Consider the following 18,553-nt stretch of genomic DNA (forward strand, 5'->3'; position numbering starts at 1 on the left):
CCTGAACAACTCCTAGTTCTTCATTTGCATTTATCTTCTCCGGTATCAGGAGAGGCTCGCTTTTCTCACAGCTCTCCTGGCTGATGAGTGTGTCCGCATAGTTGGGCTGCGGGAAGATCAAGTGACTCTTCCGTGAGTCTGCGGTGAGAGAGACCTCATGCGAATAGGTCTGCAGGAAAGTCCGCACCCCGTCCACGCCCACAAAGTGAGAGGTGGGCAATCCCCCCAATCTGCCTTCTGAAGCCTGGAGCAGGCGAGACATATGCCAGCGCCGCAGCCTGAGCGCCATCAGCACGATGACAAAGGTGAGGAAGACGCAGGAGACGACCGCTACAGCCACCACCAGGTACAGAGTGAGGCCAGAGTCCTCGGGGTCAGCTGAGGGATGGAGGCTGTCCAGGTCAGCCAGGACATCTGGAATGCTGTCTGCCACAGCCACGGTGAGTGTGACCGTCGCCGAGAGCGGGGGCTGGCCATGGTCCTGGACCACCACCACCAGGCTCTGCTTGAGCGCATCTCTGTCCAGCAGGGCCCGCGCGGTGCGCACCTCGCCCGTGTGCAGCCCCACTGAGAAGAGCCCTGGCTCGCTGGCCTTGAGCAGGCGGTAGGACAGCCAGGCGTTCTGGCCTGAGTCTCTGTCCACCGCCACCACCTTGGTCACCAGGTAGCCAGGCTCTGCAGAGCGGGGTGCCAGCTCCACGCCTGTGGAGCCATCTGTGGGGAGGGCAGGGTACAGGATCTCTGGTGCATTGTCGTTCTGGTCCAGGACAAACAGGCTCAGTGACACGTTGCTGCTGAGTGGTGGGTCCCCACTGTCACTGGCTGTCACCAGTAGTTGCAGGTCTCTAACCTGTTCATAGTCAAAAGAGCGCAGGGCATAGAGGACACCAGTACCAGAGTTGACAGAGACATAAGAGGATATAGGTGCTCCCTGGAATGTGTCCTCGGCCAGAGAGTAAGTGACCTGAGCATTGTTGCCACTGTCGGGGTCATGAGCAGACACAGAGAAGATTGATATGCCTCGGGGGTTGTTTTCTGGGATGTAGGTGGAGTAGGAGGTGTGAGGGAAGAGGGGAGGGTTGTCATTGATGTCTGCCACTTTCAGGGAGATAAGGTTTTCTGTAGATAAGGGTGGGTTTCCATGGTCAGTCACAGTGATTGTGATGTTATAATCTGAGATCTCTTCTCTGTCCAGGGCTCTTGTTGTCAATAAATGGTAGTAATTGTCAACCGACTTTTCCAATTTAAAGGGCAAGTTACTGGGGATAGAAAATGAAGTCTCACCATTCTCTCCAGAATCACCATCGTGTACGCTCAACAGTGCAATTACGGTCCCGGGAAGGCTGTCTTCAGAGATGGAACTGGCAAGAGAAGTCAGGATCACCTCTGGGACGTTGTCATTTACATCCTGTACTGTGACCAGCACCTTTGCACTAGTCAGAAGAGCACCTCCATCCTGAGCTACCACTTCCATGAGGTACGATCTGGATTCTTCATAATCCAGGGATTGCACAGTAGAGATTTCACCAAGGTTGGAATCAAGTTGGAAAGTCTCTGAAATTTTGTCTTCTTCATTACGAAAAGAATAAGTCAGTTTCCCATTTATTCCCTCATCTGGATCCGTGGCTGTCAGTGTGAGCAGCCGAGTGCCTACAGGTATGTTCTCTGGAACAGTCACTCTGTACTCCGACTGAGTGAACAGGGGCGCATTATCGTTTGCATCGAGGACCATCACGCGGATGTGCGTAGTACCAGACAGTATGGGGTCTCCACCATCTGCAGCTGTGAGGAGGAGGTCATGAACGGCCACTTTCTCCCGATCTAGGGGCCATTCCAGTACCAGCTCTGGGTATTTCTGTCCATCAGTTCCACTTTTCTCATCCAGAGAGAAGTGCCTATTGGAGCTGAGCTGGTAACTCTGGAGGGAGTTCACACCCACATCAGCATCTCGAGCGAAAGGAAGCACTAACCGTGTTCCTGTAGCCGCATTTTCATTAACTTTTACCTTTACTTCCTCATCCCGGAAACGTGGGAAGTTATCATTAATATCGATTATTTCTACTTCTATTCCATAAATTTTCATTTTTTTCTCAACCAATATGTTAAAACTCACCAGGCACCGCGCGCTCTGAGCGCACAGCTCCTCCCGGTCTATCCTGCCCGCGGTGACCAAGCTGCCGCTCCCCGGGTTCAGAGCAAAAAGCTGCGTCCTACCTCTGGAGACGATGCGGGCTCCGCGCTCCATCAGTTCCCGGGGTTCCAGCCCCAGATCCTTAGCGACGTTACCCACGAAGGAGCCTTTGTCCAGCTCCTCAGGCACGGAGTAGCGAATCTGCCCGCCCCTCGCCCCCCCCAGAGTCCCCAGGAGCACAAAGAGCAGGCGCAGCTCTCTGCAACCCCAACTCCTGGGTGGATCCGCCATTCCCTTGTCGGTGCCCAGTTTTCTTCTAATCCTGGTTCCAGTCTGCTGTTTCCTTATTTCTCCAAAGCCAAGGGGCACGTATTCCCTGATGGAAATGGGGTATGGACGCGGGAGAGCAGCTTTGCCTAAGAGCTTGTCGGGTCTGTGCGTGTTCAGTGCTCAAGCAGAGCCAGATCGCTTCAGCCGCAATTCTTTCCCTCTTTGGTGAACAGCGACGCTCAGAGTCCTAACCAGTTACTACACCTATTCTGTTTTTATTGCATAAATGTTTGATAATATTTTATTTCTAACAAACTTGCTGTGCCCTTAAGGTATTACTGCTTGACATTTTTACATTTAAATAAGCCTTAATTCTGAAACAGCAAAAGACTTCCACAATCCCTGAGATCAATATAATTTTAGATTATTTTTCACTGCTTTAGAAAAATTATATTCAATGTACAATTGAACCTATATCTTTTATTTATCTCACCCACGCACAAAACCATGTCCAGAGACTTATCATTGGGTGGGCAGTGAGTGATATTTCTATAGTGAGACACATATTTAATGTTTTCATCTTCATATGGAAAGAAAAAAACTCTCATGACTAAAAAAAATGACCATTTCAGAGAGACCACTGAAAGAAGCAATTTTAAATTCAGAGGGAATTGAAGACACTCTACATGTATGAGCTGATTTAAAAAATAAAGACTTAAGTAAATAATATTAGTTGCAAAATTTTCTCAATGTAAAGTTTCTCAGAAGACCAATTTGTTACTATGCATGGGAGACATTTGGTGACCATATCTTCCATTTTTTAAACACACTTTTGTTAACAGACACCTCAGGCCTCAATTTTTCCCATCCTTTTAAAATAGACCTGGGATCCCAGGACACTTAGCTTGTACAGATATTGAGAGTGCTGGTTCTCTGTCAGTCCTGCACATGCTCTGTGCATGCATGGCATTGGGTGAAATCCTTCCTTTCTTTGGTTTTCACTTTCCCCAAGTTAGGAGGATGGTGGGTTCTCTTTGCCTTAAAGTTCTACCATTCTAAGCAGAAGTAAACCTAAAATTTGAATAATAATGACCTTGAAAGTGAAAGGAATAGCTTCAGGACCCATAGTAACAAATCTTCAGAGGAAAGGGATATAAAGATGAGGAAAAAAAAGAGTAATATCTCGTGTAGCAAAGACTTGTAATTATGGACAAATGAATCTCACATGTCAGAAGACCTACATCAAAGATTTGGCTAGATAAGATTACCATATGAGACAGAACACTGCCTACATTCGACCGACAAGACAACAAAACGGGAAATGCAGACTTCTACCCCAAGTAGGTAATCTGTTAAAAGACATTAAACCCCAAAGTGCAAATAAGTGAATTAAATAAAGCTCACCTTTAAAATAGTATCAGAGGTAAATGGGACCTCAGCTTCTCCATGATTTGTACCTGGTGCCCAAGAGGCATCTTCGCAGAGTAGATCCCGAGGGGGAGCCACTTCTGGGGTCACATTGAGAAAATTAAACTCTGTCTTAGCTGATTGTGAGGCAATACACAGATTGTAGGAATAGGGCAATGTTCCCTCACTGTAATTGGGAAGAACCCCGGGTCCAGACTTGGAACTGAGACCTGGTTGAAAGCAGCCCCAGGCAGAGGGGCTGGAGGAGTGTCGCAGGCGCAGGGCAATGGCCAGAATCACCGCCAGGAGGAAGAGCACAGAGATCAAGGCCAAGGCCAGCACCAAGTAAAACTGCAGCTCAGCCTGGGGGTCAGAGGGCTCAGGCTGGTCACTGAGGTCTGGCAGGGCCTCCTGCAGGCTGTCAGCGAAGACCAGGTGCAGCGTGGCGGTGGCCGAGAGCGCAGGCTGGCCCCCGTCGCGCACGGCCACCAGCAGGCGCTGTCTGGCCGCGTCCCTGTCGCCCAGCGCCCGCGCGGTGCGCACCTCGCCCGTCCGCAGCCCCAGGCTGAAGAGGCCCGGCTCGCTGGCCTGCAGCACGTGGTAGGACAGCCAGGCGTTGTGTCCAGAGTCAGCGTCCACCGCCACCACCTTGGTGACCAGGTAGCCGGGCTGCGCGGCGCGCGGCACCGTGTCGAAGAGCGCAGAGCCGTCGGGCCCCAGCGCGGGGTACAGCACCCTGGGCGCGTTGTCGTTGCGGTCGCCCACCAGCACGCGCAGGCTCGCGTGGGCGCTCAGCGGGGGCGCGCCCTGGTCGCGCGCCTGCACAGTCAGCTCGAAGGTGCGCAGCTGCTCGTGGTCGAAGGCGCGCTGCGCGAACACCACCCCGCTCTGCGCGTTCACGGACACGTAGGACGACAGCGCCTGGGGGCCCAGGTCGCTGCCCACGATGGAGTAGGACACGCGGCCGTTGGGTCCTAGATCCGGGTCAAAAGCGCTCACTTGAGCAATAGAGGCACCTGGAGGGTTGTTCTCGGCCACGTGTACCGCATAGGAGGCCTGCTGGAAAACTGGAGCGTTGTCGTTGACGTCGCCTATGTGCAGCGTGATGCTTACAGTAGAGGAGAGAGGTGGCTTGCCTTTGTCGGTGACCAGTATGGTAATGTTGTATTCCGGGATCTCTTCCCTATCCAGGACCCCGTCTGTCACTAGCTTGTAATAGTTCTTGGAATAAGACTTCAGTATAAACTGCTTCTTTCCCAAGATGCGACAGTAAACTTCTCCATTTTCTCCAGAGTCTCTATCTCTTGTTTTCAGCAAAGCAACTACTGTTCCTGGTGGTGAATCTTCCGGTAGGGGAGTGAATACTGAAGTCACAATCACCTCAGGTGCACAATCGTTTTCGTCAAGAATTTCGACTTGGATAGTGCAGTGGGCTGCTAGATCTCCAGGGTCTTTGGCTTCTATACTGAGAGTGTAACTGTTAGCAATTTCAAAATCAAACTCATCCTTTGTTGTGATTTCTCCTGTCCTTTTATCTAAGTTAAAAAATTGTTCCACCTGTTCATCCACATTATGAAAGGAATAGGTGATCTCCGCATTGATGCCTTCATCCTGGTCAGTGGCTGTTATTCGGAGCACAGGGGAGCCTGGAGGGACACCCTCTGGCAGGCTGACCTTGTACAGATCCTGGCTGAACACTGGCGGGTTATCATTGGCATCAGTAACTTGGATTTGGATCTGGGTGGTGCCACTTTGGGGTGGGTCCCCACCATCCACAGCTGTAAGGACCAATTGATGGAAATTCTGCTCTTCTCTGTCTAGAGAATGTTTCAGAACCAACTCAGGATATTTACGTCCATCTGGAGTCTGTTTCTCCATGAGACCAAAGTACTCATTCTCAGTAAGGTGGTATCTCTGCAGGGAATTAGAACCAGTATCTGAATCCAGGGCCGGGTCTAGTGGAAATGTTTTACCTGGCTTAGTGGATTCTACAATTTTTAAATCAATTTTCTCCTGTTTGAATAGCGGAGTGTTGTCATTTATATCTTGCACTACTACTGCTACATGGAAAATATTTAGAGGGTTTTCAGCGACTGTATCAAAATCCAGAATACACTGAGGCTTCTTCCTGCAGATCTGCTCTCTGTCTATTCTGTCGCTCACAACTAAGTCCCCGGTCTCAGGGTTTACAGTGAAATAGTCCTTCTCAGCGCTAACTCGCAGCTTCCGGACCGGTAAGTCCCCAACGCTAAGCCCCAGATCCTTGGCCAGGTTTCCTACCACAGAGTTCCTGGCCAGCTCCTCGGGAATGGAATAGCGGATTTGATCCGGGAGAGCCCCGCCGAACAAAGACAGCAGGAAGGGCAACAGTACCTGCCTCCATTGCGCCGGGCTGCTCCTGTCTGGGCTCTGCCTCATCCTCTGTCTCAGTCCACTGCTGCTCTGCTGCTGGCCAGGAAGAGGAATAGCCCTCCGTGGACGGCAAAATCGGTGTAGGGTCACTTTCCCTGCTTTTATTTCTGAATCAGAGTCTGTACTGGCCTCCTCGGTGTGGTTGGTTTCTGCAGGAAACTACCCTTCTAAGAGGATCCCAAAGACGTCTCTGTCATTTTCTCTCTTCTTTTGACCTACAGCGACGCCCAGAGGTTTCCCTGTGAAACTACACCAGAGGCTTTTGTTGTGCAAAGATTTGTTTTTCCCCTCTTTTGGATTTACAAAGAATATTTGTTTTTAAAATGGTATACATTCACGTAGTCCCACATTTAAAAGGTATATACTGCATATTCTATGATTCTTCCCTAGCTACTTTCAACAACTCATTCACCGAGGGGAAATGAGTGTTGCATTTTTTGGTGCATATCCAGAGATGTTTGTAGGGTGCATTTTTTAAAATAAATGTTCTCTCCTGCTTTTATACACAAGTACACATAGATGCACAATATACCATGTTATGCGTCTTTGTTTCTTCAATCATTATGTCATGAAGATTGTTTCATATCAGTACACAAAGAGGTTTCCCATTTATTTTTTAGAGCTAAGTAGTTCATCTCATAGTATAATTTATTTTTTCTAGAAACATTATTTTCTAAAATAAATCCAGTGCCCCCTCAAGCAAAAAATTTTCCTTGTGATAATAGGCTATAAATTATCTGCTGATCTCTTAAGCATTTAAAACATGTATCATTCTGATGCTGGAATGCATTCCTAGTGCCAGCATCCAAATGTTTGATACAGTTTCTGACTAATTGACATTCCCAAATTATATTTTTAAAGCTTCAGTGTTTTATGTAATCTCGCCTCTGAAATTATTTGCCTCTCAATGTTCACTTGTTGTTTCCTCTTCCCTTTCCCCATGCCAGCTAATTTTATCTTGTTTAGTTCTATGTATTACACCATTGTTTTTCATGAAAACAAAAGCACTGTGAGATAAAAATTCTCCTTCTTATGTTGAATTGAGGCACAGTCTGAAATTTTCAGATGTTCAGAGATCACTAATTTGTGTAGCTCTAGACATTTATGAGTTCTGAGTTAACTCACAGAACTAAATGAAGACACAAGGAATAAAGAGTTGCATAGAAAGCATTTCACTACATCAGATCATCCTGGAGCCACACAGCGATGGGGCTACCAGAGAAAAACTTGCAGAGACAATACTGAGACCTATTATAATACAGCATAAATCACACCAGCTAGAATCCAAGTTATCAAACCTGTGTAAGCGGCTCCCATGATGAAAAGGGAAAATTTCTGAAAGTTAGGTTTTCCATAGAAATTGAGAAGGGTCTCAGCTGTGTTATAGTAGTAATTTAACATTATTAAAATTACTCCTATAACCTACTTAAGTGAGTGAAATAAAATGGACAAATATTATTGGTAATCACAGAAAGCACCAAAGAAATCACACATAGTTACTACTGGGGCATCTCATAAACAGCAACAGCAAAATATTTCAAATATACCAGTTCACTTGAGAAGCTATCTCTGCTAAAGTTATAGCTAACAACTAAGTATTTTCCTCAGTACTTACAAATTGCCAATGCTTAGTTATAATAAAAAAATAAAGAAAATTAACTTCAAGAAAACTATGTTGGAGTGTAAACAGTGGAAAAACAGTCTATATTCCAAAATAGCTTTATAAGAGAAAGCTTTAAGGAGTTTACACAATTGCCTTCTGTTTCATAGTTCTCATCTATCTTTTTAGTAAAGCATAAAGGAAAATGACATTTGAAGAAAAGAGGTAGAGTTATAAAATTAAGAAATTGATGCTTAAACAATAACTGAATGGGGCCTCCCTGGAGGCACAAGGGGTTAAGACTCAACCTATGAAGCTATCCGCAGCCACTGCAGCACGAGTTCGACTCCCGGCCAGCCAGGGAGCAACCCACATGGTGCAGCAGACCTCTCCTGTCTTGCCCTCTGCTCTCCTCAGCAGTGTATTTCAGTCAGTCTGCCTGTTCTGTTCCCCACTCTGTCTCTGGTGAATCCTTTCACTCCCCACACGTCCAGCCTGTACCCCAGTTCTTGTATGCATAAATAAATAATCTCTAAAAATAAAATAAAAAAACAACAACTGAATGAAAACTAAAAAGAATAATAAATAACTTTCAGGAGTGGTAAAGTTATTAATCATTGACCCATTTCTCCCCTTTAGAGAAAAAGGACACTAAAAAACAAGTGCCTTTGTTTAATCTGTTATGCATTTTATACAACATTAATGCAGCCTTTCTTTCAGTGTGTCAAGACTGACTCACCTGATGAAGACTGGGGTCTCCTTTTGTTTCAGGAAAATCCTGAGTTATTAGAAGAGGCTCGCTTTTCTCACAGCTCTCCTGGCTGATGAGCGTGTCTGCATAGTTTGGTTGCGGAAATATAAGATGACTCTTCCGCGAGTCTGCGGTGAGGGAGACCTCATGGGAATAGGTCTGCAGGAAAGCTCGTACCCCATCCACGCCCACAAAGTTAGACACAGGCACACCGGCCAACCCACCTTCTGAAGCCCTGAGCAGACGTGACATGTGCCAGCGCCGCAGCCTGAGCGCCATCAGCAGGATAACAAAGGCCAGGAAGACGCAGGAGACCACGGCCACGGCCACCACCAGGTACAAGGTAAGGTCGGAATCCTCAGAGTCCGCGGGGGTGCTGATGCTGCCCAGGTCAGCCAGGACGTCTGGGATGCTGTTGGCCACGGCCACTGTGAGTGTGACTGTGGCCGAGAGGCGGGGGTGGCCGTGGTCCTGGACCACCACCACCAGGCTCTGCTTGAGCGCATCTCTGTCCAGCAGGGCCCGCGCAGTGCGCACCTCGCCCGTGTGCAGCCCCACTGAGAAGAGCCCTGGCTCACTGGCCTTGAGCAGGCGGTAGGACAGCCAGGCGTTCTGGCCTGAGTCTCTGTCCACCGCCACCACCTTGGTCACCAGGTAGCCAGGCTCTGCAGAGCGGGGTGCCAGCTCCACGCCTGTGGAGCCATCTGTGGGGAGGGCAGGGTACAGGATCTCTGGTGCATTGTCGTTCTGGTCCAGAATGAACAGGCTCAGAGATACGTTGCTGCTGAGTGGTGGGTCCCCACTGTCACTGGCTGTCACCAGTAGTTGCAGGTCTCTAATCTGTTCATAGTCAAAGGAGTTCAGTGCATACAGGACGCCAGTATCAGAGTTGATGGAGATATAGGAGGACAAAGGGACCCCCTGGAGTGTGTCTTCAGCCAGGGAGTAAGTGACTCTGGCATTCTCCATGCTGTCTGGGTCCTGGGCAATCATGGATAAAATGGAGGCTCCTCTAGGGTTGTTTTCGGGAATGTAGGCTGAGTAGGAAGCATGAGGGAAGGCAGGTGGGTTGTCATTGATGTCTACCACGTGCAATGAGATGTGAGTTTCTGTGGAGAGTGGTGGTGTTCCGTGGTCAGTAGCCGTTACTGTGATGTTATATTCCGAGACTTCTTCCCTATCTAGAGTTCTTTGTGTCAACAACCGATGATAATTCCCATAGGTCTTTTCAAGTGTAAATGGCTGATTATCCGGAAAAGAACATGTGACAAGGCCATTCTCTCCTGAATCACTGTCGTGCACATTGAAAAGTGCAATTACTGTGCCTGGAGAAGAACCTTCTTGGATAGAGCTGGTGAGAGATGTAACCGTGACTTCTGGAGCATTGTCATTTACATCCAGCACTGTCACCAGGACTTTACTTCTAGCTCTGAGACCAGGTCCATCATGGGCTTCTACATCTATGTCATAGAACCCAGAGTCCTCATAATCTAGATTCCCCAATAGTGTAATGTCCCCGGTCAGAGAATTCAACTGGAATAACTGGGATATTTTATCTCTTACTTTGCGGAGAGAATATGTCACTTCTCCATTGGCTCCTTCATCTGGATCAGTGGCTTTTATGGTGAGTAGCCGGTATCCCACTGGTACGTTTTCCGGAACACTCACATAGTACTCAGGCTGAGTGAATATGGGGGCATTGTCGTTGGTATCCACAAGTGTTATGTGAATTCTGGCGGTGCTAGAGTGAACCGGGTCGCCTCCATCGAAGGCAGTGAGAACCAGATGGTGATCAGCTTCTTTCTCGCGGTCAAGGGCTCGCTCCAGCACCAGCTCAGGGTACTTACTTCCATCAGCTCCGCTTTGCACGTCCAGGGAGAAGTGGCCATTCGAGCTAAGTTGGTAACCTTGCAGAGAGTTTACCCCGACATCTGGATCAAACGCTTCAGGAAGAGGAAACCTTGTCCCAGGAATTTCATTTTCAGTGATTTTTATTTCCCTTTGCTCTGTACCAAAGTTGGGCGCATTATCATTCACATCGATTATATCCACTTCTATTCCAAAAATCTTCACTTTGTCCTCTAGAAGAATCTCCAGGCTTACCACACACTTTGGAGATCTGTCACAGAGCTCCTCCCGGTCTATCCTGCCCGCGGTGACCAAACTGCCGCTTCGCGGGTTCAGAGCAAAAAGCTGCGTCCTACCTCTGGAGACGATGCGGACTCCGCGCTCCGCCAGCTCCCGGGGCTCCAGCCCTAGGTCCTTGGTGACGTTGCCCACGAAAGAGCCTTTTTCCAGCTCCTCAGGCACGGAATAGTGGATCTGCTCGGCTCTGATTTTCCACAGGACCCCCAGAAGAATGCATACCCTGAGCAGCTGGCTGAAGTCTGAGCGGTACCGAGGAGCCGCCATTACAGCCCCGCCTAAGAGATTGCGCTTGGGTCTGAGTGGCGCCAGAGGAGCTCCCAGGCCTCAGACCCAGATTTTTGGGGTCCCGGATAATGTGATTTCCCCGTAAGATGTTGGAACCCGCAGGGATCCAGGTTGAAGCTTTCTTAAAGTCCTAGGGCCGGTGCTTTGTGATGCAGAAATCCTGAGGCTCAGATTAAATTCCTGTTTTTTCCCCCCTTGATTGGTGAACAGCGACACTCAGAGTCCTAACCTGTTACTGCAATCTAGTCTGGTAAATAAAGCATCACTGGTGTACACCATTTCCTTTCCGCATCCTATTTTCCCGCAAAGCATGGTCAAACTCCCGTTGTTTTATTTGCAACGAAAATCCAAGAATGATCCAAAGTTACAATAAGTAAAATAAACCTTATAAAGTAATTTTTAGGAGAAAATCTGGTACTTTTTTCCCTAAGCATTTTTCTACTTCTTAAAAGTTTTTTGCATTATTTATTCTCATAGACCTTTTTTGGTATGCAGTGTATTGCATGAAGGACATGTTTCTCCTCCCCAGGAACAAGAGTGGTTTGCAGAATGGAAGATAGATAGGTGAAAAGACAGTGTTTGGGAAGCCGGCGGTCTGGGCTCCAGTCCTGACTTGTGCAGAAACAAGTTTCCACACACAAGTTGATCCTTTAGAATCTGAGACAACTATTTGATTCTCTTGTAAGAAAATATCTACTGTTCAAGAAATAATTTTTTCCTGTGGAAATAGGCTTGGAAAATGTAATAGATTTGGAAGGTAAATTGTTCATCAATTTTGTATACAGAAACTTCTAGGTCACAAGATATGCCTGTGACTGTCATGTTCGCAGTGTGTCCTCAAACTTTAGAAAAACACCTTTCATAGAGTGTACATTCAACGTTTAATGAATGGTAACTTGATGCAACTACAAAGCTTAAAATAATGGGTAAATAACTCAAAACTTAAAATAAATAACAAAGGTAAGAAGGCCAAAAAGTTCAACTGAAGCATTGTAAAGAACAAACAGTATTTCAGTGATCTTTTTTCACCTTAAGGACATTCAGAAGGGTATTATTTTACCATTATTTGTATGTTTACTTTAGCTTTGATTTTAGAAATAACCAGTAAAAGGAAATATTTCAGAAGTTACATATATTATTAGGGCATGTTTCATAGTTCTCATAAATACTTAATTCACTAATCTGAGAAACCTTGAAAGAAAGCAACAAGGAGTCCATTCTTCAGGTTATTCCTCACATAATAATTAGCTTTTAGATATTACTCATCAATTTTAACTAGACACAAAAAACCATTAATTATTCAGAATTTTTAAATCTTCAGACTTTGGAGAGTAAAGATATTTTTCACAATATGCAAAGGACAGGGGGCTGGGAGGTAAAATGAAATGTTTTGGAAAAATATGTGACTCTCTTCTCAGAAGCCTATAGTAATGAAAAAATATGGAAAAGACTTTATATACAAAATACATTCATTATATTCCTTATTATAATAGTGAAACATTAGAAAAGGCATAAAATAAATAATTAAAGGATGGTTAAGAATAGTATTTTTGAATGGGATTTTGAAATGGGATTAAAAGTGACTCATAAAATCTAACAATCTTTGCTACATGTGACAAGGCAAAGAAGTGCTAAGAGACCGATATAACTGGATGGCTACATAAATACATTGCGGCAAAAAGATAAACAATTGAAATTATGAGGATGAAATAACTTCAATTTGGACAGAAAGACCTGTCAACACATTTATAAAGAGTAGTGTTTGAAAAAAATTAAGATTGAAAAAGTTTGAGTAAAGTATCACACATCAACTAAGAAATGGCATGGCTATCACTAAAGGTGGTCGTATCCAAGAAAAAGCTCTCTTTAGCAAGATTTGCTGGTCATACAGAAATGCCAAAAGTATATATAGATTGAGAGTTAGTAATCAGGTAACTGCTAAGACTGCCAAACAATCAAGGAACTCATCCAGAAGAGATCCACCCATCCAACAGCCCCCTTCTTCTACTACCCACACCAGAACCACGAAAACAACCAAAACTAATTATGAGTGACTGATAATAAAATACAATTCATAAAATTGAAGTTGGTTTGCTGAAACTCACGTGAGCAGAAGAAGAGGATTCATAAGCTACCTGGGAATCTTCATTACTGGCATATACATCCATAGAGGAATCTTCACACAGGAGATCCTGAGGGGGGCCCATTTCCAGAGTCAGGTTAGGAAAATTAAATTTGGTCTTTACTGAATCTGAGGCAACACACAGATTGTAGGAATAAGGCAAAGTCCCCTCATTGTAGTTGGGGGGAACCCCGGGTCCAGACTTGGAACTGAGACCTGGTTGAAAGCAGCCCCAGGCAGAGGGGCTGGAGGAGTGTCGCAGGCGCAGGGCAATGGCCAGAATCACCGCCAGGAGGAAGAGCACAGAGATCAAGGCCAAGGCCAGCACCAAGTAAAACTGCAGCTCAGCCTGGGGGTCAGAGGGCTCAGGCTGGTCACTGAGGTCTGGCAGGGCCTCCTGCAGGCTGTCAGCGAAGACCAGGTGCAGCGTGGCGGTGGCCGAGAGCGCAGGCTGGCCCCCGTCGCGCACGGCCACCAGCAGGCGCTGTCTGGCCGCGTCCCTGTCGCCCAGCGCCCGCGCGGTGCGCACCTCGCCCGTCCGCAGCCCCAGGCTGAAGAGGCCCGGCTCGCTGGCCTGCAGCACGTGGTAGGACAGCCAGGCGTTGTGTCCAGAGTCAGCGTCCACCGCCACCACCTTGGTGACCAGGTAGCCGGGCTGCGCGGCGCGCGGCACCGTGTCGAAGAGCGCAGAGCCGTCGGGCCCCAGCGCGGGGTACAGCACCCTGGGCGCGTTGTCGTTGCGGTCGCCCACCAGCACGCGCAGGCTCGCGTTGGCGCTCAGCGGGGGCGCGCCCTGGTCGCGCGCCTGCACAGTCAGCTCGAAGGCGCGCAGCTGCTCGTGGTCGAAGGCGCGCTGCGCGAACACCACCCCGCTCTGCGCGTTCACGGACACGTAGGACGACAGCGCCTGGGGGCCCAGGTCGCTGCCCACGATGGAGTAGGACACGCGGCCGTTGGGTCCTAGATCCGGGTCAAAAGCGCTCACTTGCGCAATAGAGGCACCTGGAGGGTTGTTCTCGGCCACGTGTACCGCATAGGAGGCCTTCTGGAAAACTGGAGCGTTGTCGTTGACGTCGCCTATGTGCAGCGTGACGCTTGTATTGGAGGAGAGGGGTGGCTTGCCCTTGTCTGTGGCTGTCAGGGTGACGTTGTACTGTGCCCTCTGTTCCCGGTCTAGAGCTCTGTCAATCACCAGCTTGTAATAATTCCTGGAGGCGGTTTCCAATTTGAAGGGAAGTTCTTTCTGAATCTTGCAGGTCACCTGGCCATTTTGTCCAGAGTCCCGGTCTTGCACTTTAATGAGGGCTATTACAGTTCCTGGGTCTGAATCCTCAGGAATCTGGTTAGAAAAGGACACGAATGTCACCTCTGGAGCATTGTCATTTTCATCAACAATTTCAATCTGAACATTACAGTGGGTCGTGTGCACCCCTCCGTCCTTAGCTTCTACACCCAACATATATCTACTTGTCTCTTCAAAGTCCAATGTACCATTGGTTGAGATGTCACCAGTATTTGGATTGAGATTGAAGAGGAAGCCGGTACTTGTTGGCGCATTGAGGAAAGTATAGGTGATCTCTGCATTAATGCCCTCATCCTGGTCGGTGGCCGTCACTTGAAGCACGAAAGTTCCCGGGGGCACGGTTTCGCGGAGGCTAACTCTGTAGGTGTCCTGGCTGAACACTGGAGCGTTATCATTGGCGTCAGTGACCTGGATCAGCATATTGGCTGTGCCGCTTAGAGGAGGGTGCCCACCGTCGATGGCGGTCAGGATTAAACGGTGGGAACTCTGCTGTTCTCTGTCCAGAGGTTTTACCAGCAATAATTCCGGGTATTTACTTCCATCGGGACTTTCCTTCGTTGACAGAGAGAAGTGCTCGCTGGGGTTGATAGTATACATCTTCAGAGAGTTATTTTCTACATCTGCATCTTGCGCAGAGCCTAGAGGGAATTTTACCCCTGGTAAGGCTGACTCGCAGATTTCAAAGGCAATGTCACTTGCAATAAAACGTGGTGCATTGTCATTAATATCTTGGATTTTAACAACCACGTGGAATATATTCATTGGGTTTTCAGCGACCATTTCAAGTTCCAACGCACACTCAGATTTCCTCCCGCAAATTTTCTCTCGATCTATCCTTCCGCTTACTAATAAATCTCCACTCTCTGCATTCACGCTGAAAAAATCCTCTGCACTAACCCGCAGTTTTCTAGCTGGCAACTCCTGGACACTGAGCCTCAGATCCTTGGCGACGTTCCCCACCCGAGAGCCCCTGGCCAGCTCCTCTGGAATCGAGTACTGGATTTGCTGAGAGCTGGTTCCGCAAAACAAAGACAGCAGCAAGAGAAACAGCGCCTTACTTTTCATTGCGTCAGCTTTTCTGAGGCTCCTTTGCATTTCTTGAACTCTCTGAGAAGCTTCTTTTCAAGATGTCTCTGGGATGTTTTAAAAAATCATTGCGTGCACCCTGGTCTTCTGTGATTTCAGGCCAGGACCAGCTTGTTACTCGCCTGAGAACGCGCAGGAGCCCCTTCTGCGTTCTGCGTTGTAGGACGCGGCCGGATACTGCCCAGAGCTGAGAACCCTTTTCTTCTCCTTGGTCGCGAGCGGCGCCCAGAGGCTGTCTGGGAAAACTGCATATTGCCCAGCTCTCCTCAAAGTGTAGGCTCTTGAATCTACGCACATTGTCTTCCCACCCGCCTTACACTGTTGTTCATTTTTGTACAATATTTGATTTCTCCTCGCCGGTGTAGTCCGCATAATTCTCCCACCACATTACCCGTGAACCGTCACCATAGTCCCTTGTGCTCTTTCCTCTCCTGTTTTGCAGCGTCTTCTTATTTGTTGAAAAGAAGCACATATTCAAAGTTTCCCTTTAAATGTGACATTTTCTAGGGTTTTTTGGGGTCATCTCATAATTATTGCCATCATTATACATTCTTTTGTTCATTAAAATGTTTATATAAGTCATCATTTTTTTCAGTTTTGGGGACAAAACTATCTTCAATGACATCATATTTATAAAATTGGATTGACTAGTGTGGGTGTAATCAAATAAATTACTGACTTTTAACCCACATTTTAGTGGACTATGATCCTTGCATTTTCGTAAACCTATAACCTTGCTTATTTAGCATTGTAACTTTCTCCATATATACTTTGGTCAATTCAATGATATATTTCAAAGATATGGTCTTTGCAAAAAAAAAAAAAAGAGGCAGTCAAGGACTAGATTAATTTTAATGTATCACACACCTTTCTGAAATATAGATAATCTTCCCGTTAAGTAAAGCAAAGTCTGATATTTTCTAAAATATCAGACCAATTTAGTATTTGAACACACACACATACACACACTTTTATAAAGGCTGAATATTGTGTGAGCTGTATTTATTTTCATGAAGCCAGTACCTTTTTATTATATGAATGGAAATGCAATACTCCAAAACACCAGTCTCAGCTCTAATCAGTTTATGCCATTAATAAGTGAAATGAGCTTGACCTGATAACTGACAAATCTTGGTGAGGCACTGAGAGTCCTCTTACACTCCATTTTAGATCTTACCTTGTAATCCTTGAACTGGTCTTGGATAACTAAAATAAACAGATGACTTTATTTCAGATGCACTACCAAATTGACTACCAATTCAACAATGTATTCTACTATTTGCAGTAACCCATACTCAACTTGTAATCCAGGCAGACTACTATCTGTTTTCCTAAGTACCCTTCCCCTTGTTTCCTCTACTCCACGCTTTCCCACTCTATTTATTATAATATTTCCTCCTTTTTATTATAATGAACTTTTGCTCATCCTTAAAAAATTCTTTTTAATGAAAATGAGATGTCTGAGATTTTTTGTTGCCCATACAGGTAGACAGAAATTGCCTTTGAATTCTCTATGCATTTTCACAACATGGATGTATATGGGATTCTTAGAAAATTCTCTTTGTGCATCTAAAGTTCCCCTGGCAATAGCTACTTATATATTTTTTCTTATGAGGAAAGTAGTATGGGTTATATAAATATTTTTCAAGAAAGCTATTTCAAAGATTTTGTCCCTTTCTTGTGTGATGTAATTGCCTGTTTGAACAAGAAGATACCCTTCAATTATTGTGTTACGGTCCTATTGTCTCACACTCTTGAATGTACCTCTTCCTAAGCTACTGAGGCGTCTGTTCCATTGTTTGAGAGCTAATAAAATATATTTGAGTTTAATTTTGGATGATGCTCTGATGTAATTTCATGAATGAAAATAATTTCATAAGCTTCAAATGGGCAATTTTTGTCCCAAGAAAGTTTCACATCTTATATTCCATTGTTGAAATGGATGGTCTGGAAATCTCCTGCAGAGGCTGAGACAAATCTTGCATTTTTTATCCTTTCAAAGGACGAGAAATGCCACTCCAAGGTTCATAACAGTTTGGCAACTGAACTTCCCACCTTCAAGCAAGAGGCTGAAATCAGTAAGGCTATATATGGAAACAATTGCCCATGGATGCTGAATAGATAAAGAAGATGCAGCATATCCATGAGGAGGAAGACTGAGCTATGAAGAGCTGAGTAGTGACAACATGGATGGACCTAAAGGGCATTAGACTAATTGAAATAAGTATGACAGAGAAACACAAATACCACATGCTTTCACTCATGTGTGGAAGATAAAGAAACAAACAAAAATGAACAAGTAAAACAAAAACAAACTAACAGATTACAAGAACAAAATGGTGATTACCAGAAGAGAAAGGGGGAAAGGAGTTTGTGAAATAGGGTAAAGGAGAGATAAATTGTATGCTGGTGGATGGAAACTATACTTTGGGTGACAATCATAATTTAGAATAGACATATATTGGATTGTAGTATGCTATATTGAAGCCATTATAAATCAATATTACTTCAATGAAAATTTTGTGAAAATTAAAAAAATACAAATACACAATACTATACGTAAAATAGTGACTAAGCCAGATAAAACCTCTACCTTTTATACCTTATAAGTGTTCTGTCATTAAGATGAAAGGAGTGAGATTTGGCTTGGAAGGAGTTAAGCATTTAAGAGCCAGGTAGGTTGGATTGACCAACTTCAAATCATAATGACTTTAAATAAAACAGGTCTATTCATCACAGATACACAGATCAGTGTTGGGTCAACCACAGGTGCTTCTCTCGAGATGGTTATTCAAAGACCCGGTAGAAGGAGCAGTCATGATTTCAAAGACCAACTCAGAAATCTGGAAATTCTCACAAAGGCAATTAGAACTTCTTACAAGAAAAGAGGCAAATTAACTCTTTTTATACTGTATAGCCACAGTTAGTTACCTAAGCACACTCAGCCACAACAACTAGGCAGGACCAGACTCATCATAGTCCCAGAGGAAAAGAGGTAAAAATATTTAAACAGCACCAGTGTTCAGAGAAAGAAATAA

At 45.8% G+C, this 18,553-nt stretch overlaps 1 protein-coding gene across 13 annotated transcripts in view; it reads right to left on the reverse strand.

Annotated features, from left to right (window-relative positions):
• LOC119243347 (protocadherin gamma-C4) overlaps window positions 1-18,553 on the reverse strand; it is a 177,396-nt gene that overhangs the window by 126,944 nt on the left and 31,899 nt on the right. For 2 of the 13 annotated variants that reach the window (XM_054694299.1, XM_054694297.1), the window contains exons 1-2: window positions 8,560-11,372; window positions 2-106 (exon numbers count right to left, since the gene is read on the reverse strand). The exons of 4 other annotated variants lie outside the window; for them this stretch is intronic. In XM_054694299.1, coding sequence (XP_054550274.1) covers window positions 2-106; window positions 8,560-10,983 — 2,529 coding nt within the window. In that variant the 5' untranslated portion in view covers window positions 10,984-11,372. Of the gene's footprint in view, window position 1; window positions 107-3,805; window positions 6,468-8,559; window positions 11,373-13,139; window position 18,553 lie in introns of those variants that run through there. 7 more of the 13 variants (XM_054694307.1, XM_054694303.1, XM_054694309.1 and 4 more) reach the window with 5 other exon arrangements.

Source organism: Talpa occidentalis, unplaced genomic scaffold (assembly GCF_014898055.3).
Source record: "Talpa occidentalis isolate TD23 unplaced genomic scaffold, MPIMG_talOcc4v2.1 talOcc4.13, whole genome shotgun sequence".
Lineage (NCBI taxonomy): Eukaryota > Metazoa > Chordata > Mammalia > Eulipotyphla > Talpidae > Talpa > Talpa occidentalis.